This window comes from Colletes gigas, unplaced genomic scaffold (genome assembly GCF_013123115.1).
Source record: "Colletes gigas isolate AHSC1104 unplaced genomic scaffold, ASM1312311v1 Colletes_gigas_Sc00002, whole genome shotgun sequence".
Taxonomy (NCBI): Eukaryota; Metazoa; Arthropoda; class Insecta; order Hymenoptera; family Colletidae; genus Colletes; species Colletes gigas.
Window position 1 is genome coordinate 3,714,629 of NW_025106631.1, and position 19,727 is coordinate 3,734,355.

General features: G+C 42.7%; 1 protein-coding gene across 4 annotated transcripts in view; it reads right to left on the reverse strand.

Moving 5' to 3' along the window:
* Positions 1-3,386: 3,386 nt before the first annotated feature.
* The window catches only part of LOC122399823 (maternal protein pumilio-like), a 140,307-nt gene continuing 123,966 nt past the window's right edge, over positions 3,387-19,727 (reverse strand). For 3 of the 4 annotated variants that reach the window (XM_043400819.1, XM_043400834.1, XM_043400841.1), the window contains 9 exons: positions 12,066-12,455; positions 10,655-10,895; positions 9,936-10,100; positions 9,555-9,674; positions 9,040-9,334; positions 8,707-8,947; positions 8,143-8,533; positions 7,891-8,059; positions 3,387-7,754 (listed from right to left, as the gene is read on the reverse strand). In XM_043400819.1, coding sequence (XP_043256754.1) covers positions 7,439-7,754; positions 7,891-8,059; positions 8,143-8,533; positions 8,707-8,947; positions 9,040-9,334; positions 9,555-9,674; positions 9,936-10,100; positions 10,655-10,895; positions 12,066-12,455 — 2,328 coding nt within the window. In that variant the 3' untranslated portion in view covers positions 3,387-7,438. The remainder of the gene's footprint in view (positions 7,755-7,890; positions 8,060-8,142; positions 8,534-8,706; positions 8,948-9,039; positions 9,335-9,554; positions 9,675-9,935; positions 10,101-10,654; positions 10,896-12,065; positions 12,456-19,727) is intronic. The other variant, XM_043400828.1, reaches the window with a different exon arrangement.

Consider the following 19,727-nt stretch of genomic DNA (forward strand, 5'->3'; position numbering starts at 1 on the left):
CTGCGAATCCGTAGTGGTTGCTAGGTGTAACGGTGCCTTGGTGAGTGTGAGTGTGCCTGTGTGTGTGTGTGTGTGTGTTGGCGTGATGACGCGGTGGATAAAGGTGACGATGATATTTTCCGCGATATGAGAATAGCGCGCTACTGTACATCAGTCTTAATATCAGGGCGCACCATTCCCGTGGATGTTACTCTAAGCCCGTCCTCGTCCACCCTTCGTCCGTATGCGCGCGCAGCCCCGGAACGAAGGGTGCCGACGAATCAAGTTTTTCTATTTCTTTTCCTTTGTCGTTCGACTATAACTGCTGTTCGTACACATAAATATATAGCGCCATGGCAGTTGAAACCGGTGGGTGCGAACACGATGATGAATGGGAGAGAAATGTCCTATCTGAATCAGTGTGTACGTAGCGTATGCATGTGTGTATACGTGTGTACCTGTTTGCTCGTGCACACAAGTACGACAGTGGCATGTGTGTGTGTTTGCATTGTATCGTACGTGTCCTCTGTATATGTGCCTGTGTTTACGTATGCGATTTGGGCTGTGTACGTGGAGAGGGGGTTAGATGAGTGTGTTGCGTGCGTACGATCGAGTGTGTACTACAAGTGGGAGGTCGCAGATCCTTCATATATATATAATACAATTAGCATGTAGTATTAAAATCATATACAATTGTTACAATATTTAAATAGTACTTATTACATATATATCATATACCGATAGGTTTTAAAGTTTTTTTTTTGTTTGTTAAGGTATACATATACAGATATATATATATTTATATGTATATATATATGTATAATCAATTATTTATAGGGTTGCTTAATTTTTCCTCTTTCGAATCCTCCGTACGCGTTCCCCCCCCCTGGCGTTACAGGGGGGAGAAACCCTTTCTTGTTCCTTCGGTTTTCTTTTCTTTTTTTTCTTTTTTTCCGTTTTCCAGATGTTAGGCGAGCACACCGACCCACAACCCTCGCGCGAGGGCTGGCCGTGTGTACTCGGGTCTCGTAGGAGAAAGGGGGACGAAAGAGAGATAAAGAGATGATGATTGGTATCTAAAGTACAAATATCAAACGTTAAAAAGGGAGCGCAAAAAGGGATTATACGTAACGCAACGCGTGGAAAACGCTGTCGTATTGCTTGCACGATATCTTTGTACACGCCGAGTCGAGCGTTTACCTTTATTCTTTGTTTCCATTCCGGGAACGCATAATTTCCGAGGATTCCCCGGGGCACCGCGCGCCGACGAGAGTCTTGGATTATTTCGACGACGAAAGAATAAATGTAAAATTTTGTTCGGACACGAGTTCGTTATGTACAAGCACGACACGACGGTGCCCCATTCTGGGAGCGCGACGCTAGCGCCAGAGACGAGCGACTGTTTGCACGGGCAACGGGCGAACGAAAGCAACCGTGTACCAAGCGATTACTAAAAATACAATTCAATTTTACAATTCGAAACAACCAAAGGATCGGGTCGTTCTTGTGTTTTATTATTTGTATTTCTGCGTCTCTGGAGCGAGCGCGTGAAAACTTCGCGAGTACGATTTTTAGCAATTCATTTCTTGACAATTATCGAAGTTTTCACGCGACGATTCGAGGGGAACGAACGAGCCAGTCGATCGTCCCCCACCTTTTTCTTAGTCGTTTGTTACACGCAACACAGGCGAGAATAAGATTCGATACAATTTTTCGTTTGCTTGTTTTCTTTCGCGTTACAAATCCCGCGATTCGGATCCTCCGTTAACAAATTTGTCCCGTTCGCTGGGCGGCTATATTAAACCCGTACGATCTCGCGGAGGAATTTACAAAATAATGTAAGAACCATACCGAACACCGTGTGTACAGAAATACTGTGAATGTCTCGCGCACTTTTACATCATATTTTACAAAGAGTACAACACGCTGGAACAGAATTGTACGCATGAACGATTCGCTGGCCGGACAATGAAATTTCGTAGACGCGGATCTTGAGATCGCGCGATTTGTAATGCTAATAATAAAAAAAAAAGAAAAAGACGAAGTATAAAAAACAACTTCGTACGCGTTTGCTCTCGTCGTGGTGAAATAAATCGAAGGATCATATCCTGTGTATATCTGCCATTTAATTTGGTAAATTCCGCTCTTTACGTATCATTATTCCGCATTGTTTTCGCTCTGTTTCGTTTTATACACGGTGCACCGGCGCCTCCGTAGAAGTCGCGCAACCAATATTTTCCATTCTCGCGCTATATAAAAAATTTACACTATTTATAATCAAAATGTTTAAAGGATTTTCGTTTTTCGTTCAGAAGCTTTAAGTAGATATACGTATATGTATATATGCGTGTACATACATACACATACATATGTACATACATGCGCACGCACACATACACACACGTATATAACACATATGACAGCGATTAGTTGACGAACCGATCGCCAAACGTCCGTTACTAAAGTTCTAAAACAAAAGGAAACAGGGACAGCCGGGGGTCGTAAAAAGAAAGTATATTCGTATTTATATGTATCGTATTTATAAAGCGTTATATACGTGAGCGTGTTTTACGCGTGTTCATTTTTATATATATGTACGTATGTATGTGTATATATATATATATATATATATTTCGGTGTATGTATACATATGCATATATATACATATATGTATATACGTGTATATACATACATACACATATATATTTATATTCATATTTATATAGAAGTGTGTATCTAGCAAACATTAGTAAATAGCAATAATAATTAATAAAGGGAAGGTCGTTAATCAAACAATATTGGTAAGAATAACTATAGCGATAATAATTATAATAATCGTATTAATCATAATAATAAGAATAATAATATTAATGATAATTATAATAATAAAAAGTATAATAGTAATCAAGTTAACCTTAGCTGATAAGACATGAGATTTTGCGTTCGAGTTTCGCTTCTGCTATGTGACTTTTCGGTTTCTTTTCTTTCGCGGGTTTTCCTACTTCGACAGGGGGGAGGGGGGGTTGGTGGTGGTGGTGGTGGTGGTGGTGGTGGTGGTGGTAGTGGTGGTGGTGGTTGGGTGATTATTTATCGATGCTTCTATTACAAAAAATGAGACGTACGTTACCGACGTTTTTTAATTTACAAATGATGCGCGCGATTTACACGGACGAAGGAACTATCGTCATCCCTTATTAAATATCAGCGAACGCGTCAGCGTCGTTAACTACGTATAACAATCCGCGTTAACAGCGAACTAATTATATCCTGTCGACCGAAGGGTGAAAAGAGTTGGCGGTTGGAATGTCTCTGTCTGTATATATCGAGTTTTTTGCGTTTTCGTTATCGTACACATGTTACTGTTTTCGTTTTTCGTTTTTTCCAGTTTCCCTATTTTGTTCTTTTTCTTTTCTTTTTTTTCCTCTTTGTATCCTTTTATATATATATATGTATATATATATATATATATATTTCGTGTGTGTTCTGCGGCTCCAAAAACGAGCAGCCTCCTCTCAGCGTATTTCCGAAAAGATCGATTCCGTGCGTGTGGTGGAGGGGAGGAGAATGGGTGGGTGGGTGGTGGGGGGAACAACAAATTCGTCTCTCGTTATCGTTTCGACGCGAGCACCGAGTACCGATCGATCGAAATTAATAGGTTTCTCGCGAATGGGAGAGAGCGGGCACATCGAGCGAACTAAAAAATAAGAAATAATAAAAAAAACCGCCTCAAAAATCCGATAAGTACTGGGCGTCTCGCGCGCTACCATTTTGTTTTTTTTTTTTTGTTCTTCTTTCAATCAACGTTTTATTTCCCCTTCTTTGCTCTCGGTTTCTTTATTTGTTCATTTTTTTTTCCTATTCGTGAACCGGGTCGTGTCACCAACTAGAGTAAGTAATCTCCGCGCGAAGAAGAAAGAGAAAGGGCACCTAAGAATTTGTCAATTTCATTAATAAATCGTTATTTACAATATCTTACAAAGAAACGCGGCTATGTTCTTCCTCCTCTTACCGTATTTTGCACTTTTAGTCATTCTTTAAATTTGCTTTTGTACAAAATCGCGACGGATCTCGAGTTGCATTTTTTCGCGGTTCTCCCTTTGCTTTCTGTTCTCGTCTCCGTTCCTCCGTTCTTTTTTTCCTCCATTCTGTTCCTTTAGAATTCTACATATTTAACACCTAAGTTTTAACAAAATATTATACATTGTACACGGTTTAAGATTACAACTCGATCTTATTATTATCATTGTCTGTCGTCGATTACGAGAATGCAGCACGCAACGAACCTTTTCGGATGGTGTATACAAATGGTGTATACAAATGGTGTTTGGGGTGGAGTGGATGGTGTTGTCGCGCGTACGAACATCGAATTTAAAAAACTTTGCGTGATTTCTTGATTTTTTCTTTCTTTTTTTTTTCTGTTTTGTACAATCGTCGAATAAAACCCGACGAAGAATAATTTATATATACACACGTGCCACGACTCGTGATTGCGATACGGATGAAGCTTTTTTTTCGTTCTGTCTCGAAGCGATGCGGTGTTCGTTCTCGGAGAAATTTACAAAGAAATCCGAACAACGAAATTGTCGAAATCGGCGTCCTGAACGAATAAAATCGTACGTACAACGTTGCCCGACTGGATTAAAATAGCGATGAAATCCGCAGAAAATGCGTATGTATGTGTGTGTGTAAGAGAGAGAGAGAGAGAGAGTGAGTCATCGAATGTGAATTGGCTTCAACGCGTGTACAACTATACAACTATCGAACGAGAAGTGAAGAGTATAAAAACGAAGCTAACCGAACTCGAGAAATGAACGCTGTTCGCGAATTCGATTTAAAAAAAAAACAAGTCCGACGCTATTGAAAACAGCTGAGAGGTGCTCTTCTCCACCGTCTTGTGATTCAGTGTTAATATACAAATCGAAAATGCTCGGATGTGTACACGGTATATGTTTCTAACGTGTGAACGTGTAATTGGTGGGGTGTTTGGGGGTTGGGCGGAGGGGAAATGTGGCGCGAAAAGAGATATAGATACACACGCAATGGGAACATTAATTTCCTGACGTTTTTCTTCTTTTTTTTTAAAGAACGCGTTATCATTTATACAATGTACAATGGGTCTCGGTTACGTTCAAAAATCACCGCGCGTTGATCCACGCGATGGCTGCGATTACTTTTAAAAGGACTGAGGAGAAAATGGGGGCGAGAGGAGCTTGGATGGACGAGGGGGGTGTGGTTTTTTTGGGGGGGAATCGAATGAATCCGAATATAAACGATCTCTTTCCTATAAAGCGTCTCCTTTGTCAAAAATGTCTATATCTTACAACTGGATAATGTATGAGCGTGTGTGTACGTGATTGGGAGAAGGGGTGTGGGATTTACGGGGGGGGTTTTAGGTGGTCGAAACCATCTTTTCTTTAACACGGTAGGAGAATGGGAAGTGTAACGTATATTGATCGAGGGTCAGCAGCATTAGAACGTAAATCATATTTAAATTTAATATAATTAGTAATTATTATAATACACGATATTCACAAAGTCCGTTAAAAAGGAGAGAATTCCCGTGAAAAATAAAATTATTCATTGAATTTACGGTTCCTCATGTAGGGTTGTCACGTCGTTCCTATACACATTTGTTATTTATTTATATCACAATTTACAAAATTCGAGGATCTTTGGGATAGGGGGGGCCGTTGGGGGGCAGGGTACGCGGGAAAGGGTCGAGGGACAAGGTTGAGGGGAACAGGGGGATGTAAAAAGGACGTTTAAGAGAGTAGAAAAAAATGCTCCGCGCTCGAAGGCGACAAACGTAAAACGAACAAAGGAGAACCGTGCTGACGACTTGATGTCTCTCCTCATTATTTTTTCACTGTCTTTTACCATCTTTTGTTTCATTCTTTCCATATCGCTTCTGCTAAATTCCGGGTATTGTTGTTACGTTTTTTTTTTTCTTTTATCATTTTACCTTTTTCTTTCGAGAAGGAATACGCGTATATGTCGTGTTTATATACCGATTCGTTTTCGAAAATTTCATTCTAAACGTGAAACGAGAATAACGAACTTGGTTTCCTTTCCTTTTTTCCTGGTATCGTTTTTTATTCTTTTTCCTCCTTTAATTATTAATATTTATCCACGAACAATCTGAAGCAATCAAGGGGGCAGATCAGCGATCCGGTCAGGGATACTCAGCTTCATTCCCATGTCAAACGCTATGCTAGATTTTAATCAACATATCTTGTAGCTCCTAACCATCTATCAAATCTGGAACCGATACCGATTCGTTGATCGTGCGCGTGTACCGCGCACAAAGATAATACTACTTGTTTTTTAGCGTGCGAAAGGATGCACGGTACACTCGCGATCAAGACGTCTCGCGCATGGTTATATTACGGACATCGCACTCTCGTTACAACTCGATATAAATGCATGCAGCTCTAAGATCTATCCTAGCTGTCTAAACACAATTTTCTCGTCTTCGAACCTTGTTTGCTGTTGTTTTACCGAGCTTAACTGTGATCTCGGCTCGCGTGCGCGATATCTCTTGCTGTTTACCTCTTTTTTGCATTTTTCCTATATTTTCGCTTAAGTGTTTGCCAGAGGACAGAGCTCTACGCTCTTACGAAATAGTGCTGAGTTTAAAAAGGACAATAAACTTGTGTGTTTGTTAAATAACGATTTTACCCAAACCGAGGGGAGGGGGGGAGGGCGGGGGAGAAAGTAGTTTTCATACAAATTGTCGGAACGTGTTCGTGCCGTCTTTATAAATTGCGTCAACTGATCGATTAAACGAGCGGTGATAAAGACAATCAGCCATCTCAGCACTGCAGTTTCTTTTTACGATCAAGCCCGACGAGAGCTTGTTCGAGCCGTTTGCGAAGAAACTTCGGTTCTCGAAAAACGTTATCGGTGCAACTTTCGGGGACATTTCGATACGAATTCGCTACGAATAATATTACTCGGCAGCACGTTTGATCGCTAATAGAAAAATGCACTGCACCTCTAACGTTATCTCTACAAATTGATTCTTTTCCTGACACACATTCTCGACCTTGAAGTTATTAATTTCTTTTTTTTTCTTCTTCTTTTCTCGTTTCCCGGCGCCGTGATCCCGCGTCGTCCTTTCTCCGGACGTTCTGTACAAATTCAGTCGGCCTTCGTTACGGGGGTTTTTTTTTGTAAAAATAAGAAAAATCGTCTCGGTAGTGTTTTCCCTTCTTTCCTTCGGTTACGTTTTGAATTGGATACGCGGTAGTTTCTCACGCTTTCGGGTCTTTATAGCTTCCGAAAGAAGGAACAACGAGACGAGCACGGCGCGCGAAAACGGATCCTCGTTTCTCTCGCCCATTATGGATCAATGGACGACGGATACACGTTGCAATAAATATTTTACGTAGGTCTTGGGTACGTGTTCCTTTCAACGCACGAAGATCTCGAATGGTTGTTACTTTCTGAAACCGTACGTTTATAGAACCTGCGTTGGCTGCTGAGCCGGCGTGGAGACTGGACCAGCAGCGGAAGCAGGCGGCCCGATGGGGCCAAGATCGCCTCCGCTCGTTGAAGGACCAGCAGGCGTCGCCACCCCCATCGCTGACGCTGTTTTCATGAAAAACTTCTCCAACTTGACGATGATGTGCTTGCCGTAGGTGTACTTGCGCAAGCTGTTCAAGTGCGGGCGTATCTTGTGCATCAATATTTTGCGTTGCGCTGGTTCCGCCACGTCGATCATCTTCTGCACCACGTAGTTGGCATACTGATCCTTCATCATTACGTTCAATGCGCTGTTTTGTAACACGTGCAAAATATTAGTGACACGGAGGAACTAATTTACGTAACGCGCCTATACGTGGTCCCCCCCGGCAAAATTGGATATAAATCTTGCGCTTCCTTAATTATAATCTACCGCGGAAAACTTACTTGTCGTTAAAGCCGCACACCTCTTCGATGAGCACAGCGCGTTCTTGTCTCGTAGCATGAGTTACACACTTTTCAACGACATTGCTCGCGAACTTGTGTTGAGAAAGTGTAAGTACTTTACCCCTAACGCTGTTGATCAACTGTGCTTTGTCCTCCGGTTTTCCATGTTCTTCGGAAACAAACAGGCAAAAGTAAAAGCATTTTTGTTGAGGGAAAAAGAAAAAGAATCTGCGATGGGAAGCGTTTACTCACCGAGTACATGCTGGATAACGTAATTACCATACTGATCTTGAATGAGTTGATCAGTGGCGGCGTGTAGCTCCTGAAGGATACCCTGGGTCTGTTCGGGAGTGCAATGCTCCAGGATACGTTGGATCACTCTGCACCCGTAAGGATGAGTGCTCAACGAGTAAACCTGACCGGCGAACGCACCGATCACGAATTGCAACGCCCGCGGCTCGACGCACTCGATACACTTCTGCACGACGTGATTCCCATTTTGATCTTTTACGCACTTCAAAACGTGCCCGTCCAGCTCCCGCACGATCTCCTGCTGCTGTTCCGGCCCGATCGATTCGAGAGCCTTCTGAATCACTCTACAGCCGTACATCTGCAGCGCCAAGGGCAGTACGTGTCCTCGAACCTAACACAACATGCATACGAAAGTAGGAACATTCAAAAGAGCCTCACGAGACATCTTTCGTTCAACTCGTTCAGGCTTTTATTGCACTCTATCAATGGACAAGATCAGTTGACACGCAAAATAGATCATCATTTTGAAACGAACCAACGAAGATACTCATCGCGAATAATCACCTTTTGAGCGAGGGTGGATTTCTGTTCCGGCGTGCCGAACTCGAAGAACTTCTGAATAACGTAATTCCCAAACACGTCCGTCATCAGTGAGTAAGCAGAAGTCAAGATTTCTTGGAACACGAGCTGCTTTTCGCTGGCCGAGGCGCGTTCCAGTTTCTGCTGAATGAAACGGGAGCCATGCTGATCTTGGCTGAATTCGACTATGTGATTCGCCAGGTCGCGCAGTTGAAGACTCGGGAATCTGCAGCATGAGAAATAGCGTCTTGTAACGTAAGCTCGCCACCGGAAACGTAACACCGTTGGACGAACGGAGCAACGCGAGAACCACCGTACCGGTTATTTCTAAAGTCCTCCAGCAAGCGTGATCGTCCTCCAGCGTTTTTGTCACCGATGCTGGTGGTGCCGCCGCGACCGGGTTTGCCCACCAGGTTCGGGAAAAGGGAGTTACTGGAACCGAAAACTCCGTTTGCCGTTAAAGCCGGAACCGTGCTCGCGCGAAACTTTGCCTCGGCCCCGGGAGCAGCGGAGACGCGACTGGCTCCGCCGACCAGCCCCCCTAAGGATCCGCCTAAAGTTGGTGGCGGCGTCAAGGATAATCCTAATGGGCTTGGCGATGCTGTTACCGTGCCTGCAAACACGATCACGAGGATGTAGACAAACTATAGAGAGTGGTAGAGTATATATGTAGCGAGTGGTGCGTCAAAAAGATAGCACGTTATTCTAAAAATACTCTATACGTGTAGGAATACAGAAAATAAAATAGCGTGCTATCCTTTTGTTCCTGAGAGTAGTTGTCACATTCTCCATACAGGGATAGGGACTCCATCCAGCGTAGGAATAATTCTTACCAAGGGCTCCGTAACTTTGGGGCCACTTCCCGCGGCTGTACTCCAAGCTGGGGCTAAACGCTGACGTGTTTCTATCGAAGGAGTCTCTTCGAGCGGTCGACGATGCGCCAAGACCGAGACCTGCGAACAAAAAGTCGGTGGTTTTGTAGCGGAATCGATGACGAACAGAGCGGATATGCGCGCGGCCACCGGCGGTTACGATTTTAAGAAACAAAAGGACGTCACTGGAAGTAGGATTACGTGTTCGACATGACAATAAAGACAAACGATACGCTCCTCGCAAAGCATGCAAAACATATTCGATCTTGGTTATGTACAGAACGACGCCTGATACCGAAGGAGGGCTCTCAACGATCGGTCGTTGGCTAGAGAATGTTGTACCTGTGCTCTGGAGCTGAGCGGGCGAGCCCAGCGCCCCCAGTGGGGAGCCCCCGTATCCTAGTGCGGCTAAACCCGCGGCTAGTCCTGATCCTTGCTGCTGCGCCTGTTGTACGGCGACCGCTTGGGCCTGTGCAACCACCGCTGCAGCACTGCACGCCGCCAGACCTGCACCGAAAGCCCGCAACCCACACACGCTCTTAGTTATCAATTAATCTGCCCGTACGTTACCAAACCTCACACCGTCTATTAAGCCTAGCGGTACACCGTTCCAACACATACACACACCACGCTTCCGCTATTGACATCGATAGATATTAACGGGTCTTTCTCTTTTTCTTTTCTTTTTTTTTTTAGTCACGGGGTTAATACGTGGCGTGACACACGTATGTACAGACAACAGAGACACGGTTAACTCCGACGTTGATCGAATGTATATCATTGATACATCGCTGTGTGCCATGCATGTATATACATATTATGTATACGGGCGAAACGGGACAAGCGGGCGTCTCCAGAAATATGTCCAACGAGGGCACTTTAAAACACTTGAATATTTTTTGTTATATTGGAAACCAGAGACACACCGCTTGTCACAGATTGCACAGGTATTTCTGTACTTCTCAGGGAAGAATACCGAGAAACAATAACACATATCTACAACGACGAACGGGCGGATCCGGGTATTTAATTACAGCGTCCAGCATCCTGGAGGACCTTACCCAAACATTCTCCTGCTGTCGCGTTACTGTGGGATGTGGGAGTCGGTTGAGAGTATAGACTCGGTGGCGGTGGAGCCGGTGGTCCGGGCGGCGGTTGAGACGGGGCTCTGTTCACCAAAACCGGCGCAGGACTGACCAGTCTCATGGGGGTTGCCGCGGAGCTTAATCCGCGCACACCGCCCATCACTATGGATCCATTTTGATCGTAATACGCTGGTATCACCTGATACTGCCCCTGAACCTGCAGATTTAACATATCAATTTTAGTTACTATTCTACCAAAACACCACCGACGGAGGCGATCAGAAAACACCACCCATGTGTACCAAAACTAGTTTTAACCGTTTGAGTGCCATGAGAATCCATACAGAAAATTTATTTTTTAATAAGGATTCAATGTTGATTTGAGTTTAACAAACTCGTTGGAAGATAGAAATAATTACAGATGAAACCGTTCGGTAGGATTTCAAAACTTGAGGCGGACAGGCGCATGTAGTGCAAATCGTAATGGATGGAAAACGCATGCAAGATAGAGAACTATCAAGATAGCGTGATTTATGAGAAATTCGAGAACTGCTCCGCAAGAGTATTTTGAGGAAAAGGAAGGACCACTTTATGGAACTGGAATAGCAGATTAATTGCGGGACAGCTGTGTGTATCTCCCGTTACTATCTGACACTTGAAAGTCGCTTTTCTCTGAGTCACATTTTTCAAAGTAATTGGGCAAAGGATCTCAGGAGCTACTCGGTCGATCGTGTCGAAATTTGGCACAAGTATGGATCAAATCTAATTCTTCGATTAAATTCAATCTTCTATCTAAAGAGTCGATCAGCTAACAGTGTAATATAAACGTAAGTTTACCTAATCATGATCACATTATACTACAAAAATACTGATTGAATAGTTATGATATGCATTATGAGAAGATACAACAATGAATAAAGCTTTTTCTATTCCATGTGCAGCAAAGGTATTCAAATTGCTTTAGCTTCGATATTTTCAGCACAACTCATAAAACCTATTTGCCAACAATTTCTGTTGAACTTGACATAGCTGGTTTCTTTTCGAAATTCTAGCCCGTAGTAGCCTCTTAAGGCGTCCCGCTGGTTCCACCTTTGCTTCCGCTATTCTCATGGGTGCTCAAGGATCGTAACAAAGTTCCTTGGCACTCGAACGGTTAACAGAGACGCAGAGACGTTAATGGGTCGGTAAATCGCACAGCAAGTTTATATTTAATCTCTACCAAAGACCTTCTGGCGGTGGGTAGGTTCTTGTACGAAAGTGGCAACGTGTAGTATCGCGACTAAGAGGTTAAAACGTCGCGTCGACAATGGGATTTATTTCTAAACACCGAGCGTGGCCGATGTCCGTTCGCCTAGGATCAGGTTAGAGCGACTAATTAGCCGCTTACAGTCTGCGCCAAATTGTTCGCCGTGTCTTGGGCGGCAGCTGCCGCGGCGGCGGCCGATGACGGTGTCAGCGGTCGTCTGGGGGGCGGCGGGGCCGCTGCCTGAGGTGGCGCTTGCGGCAGCAGTCCCGCTGGATAAACCCACGGCGCGACTCCATAATACTGGGGCACCACCGGCGGTGGCGCGCCGGCTATCAACGCGCCGACGTACGGTTCCTGGCCGCTGATCACGGTGTACGGCGCCGTGGGAAAATTCTGTTGCTGCTGTTGCTGCTGCTGCTGCTGCTGCGCCTGCGACGCGGCCAGGTACTGCTGCTGCTGTTGCTGCTGTTGTTGCTGCAGCAACTGCAGCTGCTGCGGCGTGGCTCCCTGCGGCTGGCTTCGGAACAATTGCTGCAACAGAGAGAACACCACTGCTGTAATTCGCAGGAATAATCTTTTCTAGTGGTAGAGCATTCGCGTTCTGGGATTCATATAAAATTACGATCGATCTTGTTTTTAAACCAGGCAGTGTTGTAGGTGTTTCTAGATGAGATTAGGTGTCATTGAAATGTCTTCGCGATGCTAATACGATCCTAGTTGTTTGGTAAAGATGAAACTGTCGAGTTTCTCTTAAGTGTGCCGACATGTAAAGAGGTTAGAAAGCACCCGATGTAACCGACTGGTAATTAAACGTTCCCCGCGCGTTTCTACGGACGCAAAGAGTTATATGCTCTAGAAAACAATCACAGGTATATCTAATTATAGTCCTCGCTTGGATTCTTCTTTTAAATGTACGCTTGGAGAATTTTAAACTTGCAAGGAGTAAAGTCTGCTTTGATCAGCGACCAAGTATTTATAAAGAAATGTTTATCGCTAGTCGATTTCAACGAAGTTAAAATGTATATTTTGATAGAAATGATCGATTCGAGGGATTATAATCGTTTCGAAGGAATCTAGGAATCTAGGGTTCGCGAGACTTCGTCGACCGGGAGCAATCGAGTCTCGAAAATATTGCTCGGTCCTAAAAATATCCGCGGTGCTGCAAAATATATCGATCTTCTCTTGGATATACCGACTCACGGGTCTGTTATCAGGCGAAATCTCTGCAGGAGTGTGCCGTGTAGGTCCCGGGGAACAGTCGGCAGGCACACGATATCGCATGCAAATTTTCGGCTAGAACGTGGCGAGCGTGCGGAGGCTCAACCGGCAGGGACGTCAGGCTCGTCCCCGTCGTCTTAATTTATTCGACAATGCGCCCGGAACGTTTACCGAGGAACTCTCTGGGCAGAACTCCAATCGCTCGGACCGAGATTAAGGCGCTTAAGGGGGTCTTCCAGTAATCCACGGCAAAAAAGATCGATTTCGTTTTGTATTCTTTTTAAATTTACATTTCGAGGGAAAGGATACCCCCCAACAGTCCAATAACGATATCAGAAACTTAAAACACACTTTTCTCGAAACTGAAATATATTTACAGCTGAAACTCTAAGTAGAATTTTGATTCCTTCGTTTCGAACGAGCAAGATGGCCGCCACCGATGTCAGCCATATTGGTTTTCGAAATAACCTATAAATGTCATTGTCGGAACTCCCAGCAATAAAATAACACGATACCAGATACTTTAAATACATTTTTCCCAAAACTGAAATGTAGAATAACCATTAATTATTAAAATAATAAAAATTATTTAATTTAAATTTTATTAATGTGTATTTACAGCTGGAACTATGAGATTTTGACTATGACATTTTGATTCCCTTGTTTCGAACTAATAAGAACGACCGCCACGATGTCAGCCATATTGGTTTTCGAAATAACCTATAAATGTCATTGTCAAAACTAAAATATAGAATTACCATTAATTATTAAAATAATAAAAATTTAAAAAATTATTTAATTTAAATTTTATTAATGTGAACTATAGAATTTTGACTATGACAATTTGATTCCCTAGTTTCGAACGAGCAAGATGGCCACCACAATGTCAGCCATGTTGGTTTTCGAAATAACCTATAAATGTCATTGTCGAGCTCCTAGATTTTTGGCTATTTGGAAGTAAAAAGAAACTCTCACGATTCACAAAGAATGGTTATTTTTCCGTCTGCTTTGCTAGAAGACTCGTTTAAGGATTACGAGGAGTCGATCGTGCGGATCAGTGCCGAGTAACGTAATCTCCGGGGCTCGATGACGACATATCTCTCTCCTGTTACCGGGGCAGGAGACCCAACACCGACACCCCGGGCCCAGTTGACTTTAAAAAAAAAAAAGTTACGGATCAAGGTCGAGAAACTGGAGAAGTTGGGAGAACGTCCGCGTTCGAGGCGGAGTGCGGTAAAAGCGACGTTAAAAGTCGACGAACGTAGAGGAGGGAGGGCTGGGTTGGCTTTGGCTTGGGTCGACGACCCCCTGCGGACGTTCACCGACAAACCGTTCGCCTCTATGTTACCGGTACTCGGTCTGGACTCTAATTGACCGACAAACGTGGGTACGGTTTGACCGTGACGGAGAGGAGAGCATCGAGTCTGGGACCTGCCTTGTCAACCGCACCGGGTTAAACTTTTCCCTGCTACTCGACCTTCCCAATTTATACTATTTTCTAATAACAGCGACACTACTTTCGATTCTCACGTCCGCCATTTTTATTTGTCGATCGTTCGAGTGAAATTTCTGTACCTAACCTTGAATCTGCTTTAACATAAAAAAGAAATAACTCATAGCTGTTGCATATGACAGTAGTATCAACTCTATTAAATTGTCCGCCATTTTTGTTTGTAGATCGTTCGAGTGACGTTTACTGTACCTAACCTTAAAAATCTGCTTTAATATAAAAAAGAAATAACTCATAGCTTGTTGCATACGACAGTGATATCAACTCTATTAAGTTGTCCGCCATTTTTGTTTGTAGATCGTTCGAGTGACGTTTCTGTACCTAACCTTACATCCTTTGTAACATAAAAAAGAAATAACTCATAGCTTGTTGCATACGACAGTGATATCAACTCTATTAAATTGTCCGCCATTTTTGTTTGTAGATCGTTCGAGTGACGTTTACTGTACCTAACCTTAAATCTGCTTTAATATAAAAAAGAAATAACTCGTAGCTTGTTGCATACGACAGTAGTATCAACTCTATTAAATTGTCCGCCATTTTTGTTTGTAGATCGTTCGAGTGACGTTTACTGTACCTAACCTTAAAAATCTCCTTTAATATAAAAAAGAAATAACTCATAGCTTGTTGCATACGACAGTGATATCAACTCTATTAAATTGTCCGCCATTTTTGTTTGTAGATCGTTCGAGTGACGTTTACTGTACCTAACCTTAAAAATCTGCTTTAATATAAAAAAGAAATAACCCATAGCTTGTTGCATATACGACAGTAGTACAACTATTAAAAAATATATCTTTAATTAGAAAGATTAATCAATTTTATACGAAAAGTGTGTGTATAAAAATATTAATGTACGTCGATCGAGGACAAATTAGCTCTCGACAGGATACAGTGGAACGATCGTATCGATGTATTTTACGGAATCGGTTTCTAACCGGAAGTCAGTCTTCAAATGGCGTTGTCGGTCTCTTTTGAGGGGACACAATTATTCGTGCATGTGTCGTTCGACCGCGAAACTTTATTGGTGTACGTTTTCCGGCGTATAGTTGCAAATTCATTGTGCCATTGAAAGAGAGAATCTAGAGTATCCACCCTTATCTGCACAGTTTCTTATCTACGCGGTCGACCGGACTCTGCGCCGCCTATACTTATAAACATCGAAGTTATCTAAGCCCTACAAGACCCGACGCCATCTTGGATTCCACGTATTACATCGAAACCTTCTCAAAATCAATTACGCTATCGCTTCCACTCCTTCCAAAGATTCTTTCGTTTTTGACGATCAAAGGCGACAAAAAAAAAAACGAAGCAGAAATTTGTTAAATTCGTGGAACGATTTTTCCGCCATTACGTAATTACTTCTACGTTTCGGTAGATGTAAATGACCTACTCCTCGCCATGCCGTTTCTGCCTACGATTACCGACGTGGGCATTTCAGAATTCTATCCGTTTGATTCTAATTACATCGTACAACGTAAAGACGTGACCTAATTTCAATGTTTTTTTTTTCCACCGTCGACTCATTGTTTCCATTCGACGTTCTCGTGTCATTTTTACGCAAATTTCTTTCTAACCGGGTATGCGCATAAAATAAAAATACATGAATATTTAAAATTTAAATTCGCTCTGTATTTTTTACAAAAATAAGTACCACGATACACTTTGATTTATATAGTCAACAATTGTTTGAAATCAAAGTTTGTTTTTTTTTAAATGAAATCAGTTTTTGAAAATATGTAAAAATGGGTAGAGTCGCTCAAAGACATTGTACAATTTGGATTTTGAAAAATTCCTTAGAGAAATCACAGGTACGGTAATAGTCGTGAATAGCACACGATTGTTAGGCGTATCTTCCACACATAAATAACCATTTTTTTTTTTTCGGCGGAGGAATGTTTCCACGTGGTGAGATTGGAATTCCAGCGATGGCGATTGCATGCCAGAGACGCAAACATCGAAGTTGGCAATCAGCGCCGTTGAAATTTACACCACACCGTGTGTAAATTTTCCTCCACCGAGCAAGTGATTATTTATGTCAGTAGACTGTAATATTCAAGAAAAATTTCCCAAAATACGGAATTTCTGTTTTAAACATTTTATGTGCCCGGAAAACAATCAGAGAAACATCAGGGTTTTGTTTCGGTTTCAAGGAGTTGTAAGGCCCAACTGGACAGAAGCATAGAGAGAATGGCGTTTCAAGCATTTTTCTGGAGAACAAACTCAACAAAATGTTCTTGCGCCTTTATTATTATATTATATTTACACAAGAACTTTTTGTCGACTTCGCCTTTACGAAGAATTTTTAAAACGCATTTACCCTACGTGTCCCTTTGCTGAGTCCGCCCCTCACAAACATTCTGTTTGTTCCTAGCAACAAGTTGGCCACGAGCAAGTGCAAGTCAGTTTGCGTCGAACAAAAATAAATGGAACTCAGTGACTGCAATAGACGTTATATTTTGCTTCACTGTTTATTCATCCTATTAATATGTTAATAATTATCAATAAACTATCGACAATGAAAAGGGATACCATTAAATCATGTAAACCAGACCAGAAAGTAATTGTCACGTCTGTCTACTGCTAGCGCCTCTATCGGAGGAACAACGCAACTACTCTTTAACCTCAAAGCAAGCAATTCAGTCGAAACGTTCGGATAGAATTTAAATTTAATTTCCACAAGCTTATAGAATTCTTCAATTATTGTCAAATGCACTACAAGTATTTTTCTTCGACGTTTACCGGTACCAACGGGAACAGTTAACCTCTAATAACGATAAAGCATCGAATTCTATTACGGAACAACAGTAAACGCGGACAAGAACCGACAAACGCGTCGACGGAAAGTTCCCCGTGTTGCGTCGACCTTTCGGTTAACGTCACCGAAGAAGATTGCGAAACAAATTACGGACGAATTGGCTCGCGCGTCTTCGGTTTAATTTCCCCTCCCGTTTAAGGAGCGCATTTGTCTCTAATTAGCCAATTACCCGTTACCGATTACGGGGAGGGGGACCACCCACCCGCTGTGCTTTTTTCTCGTTCCCGTCCCGCAAGATCGTTACACGCCCCCGATCATAAAAACGGCGGAGACCTTTAACGAAGACAACGATTCAGCAAATAAATAGGAGTCGTTCCGAACAGCTCGTTCCCTACGCGAGAGCGTGGAGAAACTCGAACCCGCTCGCGACACGCTCTAGCCCTCCCGAGCCAGCGATGCGTTTCGGGTATTAACCTCTTCCGGAAGCGGCTCGAGCTTGAGCCAAGGCCACGGTTACGTTTCATGATTATTCCACGCGCAAACCTTCGGGGGACCCCTCTTTCCCAACCCGTGGGCATCGCTCTTTGTATCGTTCAAGGTCCGATGAACTTGGAGAACTCTGCCTTCTCTCGCGCCTTGTCCGACTGAATTCCGCGGGAAGATCACGCGAACATATGTAACCACGCATAGGGATTTAAAGGATCAGATAGGTTACGAGGATCGATTCTATACGTAGAGAAGATCGGAGTTGATACCAGTCGAATCATCTAAAGACACTAAATCATCTATAAAATAATTGAGTATACGAAAATCAACGCTGATGTTTTTTGTCCCCCTAGCGGTAACCCATCCCAGTCTGCACGCCGCCCAATGCAGCTGCTGCACCTCGGTTATCGGACGGTGTCCGGTGTACCCAACGCGACGCGACCGTCGACAAATCTTCTTTTTAATCTATTCGTACACAAACCTATTTACGTAGCTTCTGTTTTCTTCTGAATATTAAGCTAGATCTATAGATTTAGTTTTTGATCATTAGACGGTGCATTGTTGGGTTTGCGACAGGCTGCAATATAGGTTAACCCGTTCGGGACAGAGCCAAGACGACAGCGCGTCGTTTGTTGTTGTAAAAAGAGACGGGAATGAAAAGCGGAAGAGAAAGGAAACGAGTCTTTGACGCGAAGAATGTGAAATAGTACTGTGAACCGAGGTTGCTTCGAAATTTATCGCGCTGAATGGAAGCTTTGAAGTTGATTAGTAATTGTTTTAGATAGGACAAATTCACGCAACATCTCTCTGGATAAATTAATTAATTATATCTGCAATTCTTTGCAGGCAGAAGATCCGCCATTGGAAGGAAAGTATTCTGTCTTTGAGGATGCTCAAAACTTTTCAAAAGGCAAGGAAAATTCAAATTTATTTTTCATGATTGATCATTAAATAAATCTGCTTTTAATTGTTTACCGTTGAATTCATGTTATGCGCGTCTGCACTTAGATATATAGTTTATATATACCTTAAATTTTTGAGAGTATATGACGGTAAAAGAGTGTGAAAGGGAAAACTAAATTGGCACAGATTCGCGTACGAACGTAAAAAGGAATAAAATATGCGTTCATTTAAAATACAATATAACCTCTAAAACAAAGTTTTTTAACACGTTTACTTTTTCTTATAAATATTCTTATGCTCGCCTCCCACGAAAATTGTCTTTGTTATTATCGGTGCAGGTGTCTGCACGAAAATGTTTAAAATAGTTTTGACCCTGTTTCGCTCTACCTTCCATGTTCTCCGCGACGACACTTCCTAAACTTTGCTCTATCCTATCACTTCCTGCGCTGCTTCCAAAATCCTTCAAAGCCATTATATGCAGGGTGATCCGGATTTGCCTCGTCAAACTACGGAAGCATACTCCAGGGGTAGATATAAGGCAATAATGTTGTATGCAGATCGACTATATTCAACGCAATATCGTCCAAGCAACGACGGATTTTCTTTAAATTTTCAAAAAGAATAATTTACAAAAGGACGAGTTTGAACGTATTTTATTTCCAATGAGGTGCGTTTACTCGATGATCACCGATTTCTAAGAAACATAAACTGTCAAAATCGATCATCCCGTGTGCTTTTACAATGTCGTCCATTTCTCCGTCGTTGCGTCAGCTTCGTAGAAACGGCCATCGAGGTGGCTAAGTCCAGGACTTTGTCATATTCTAAATAAAGTGTCGCAGTTAAACGGGTACAAAGTGATCTATTATAACCGATCTACTACCGACGTAGATTCGTTCGACTGGTTACAGCCAAAGTACCATTCCAAGAA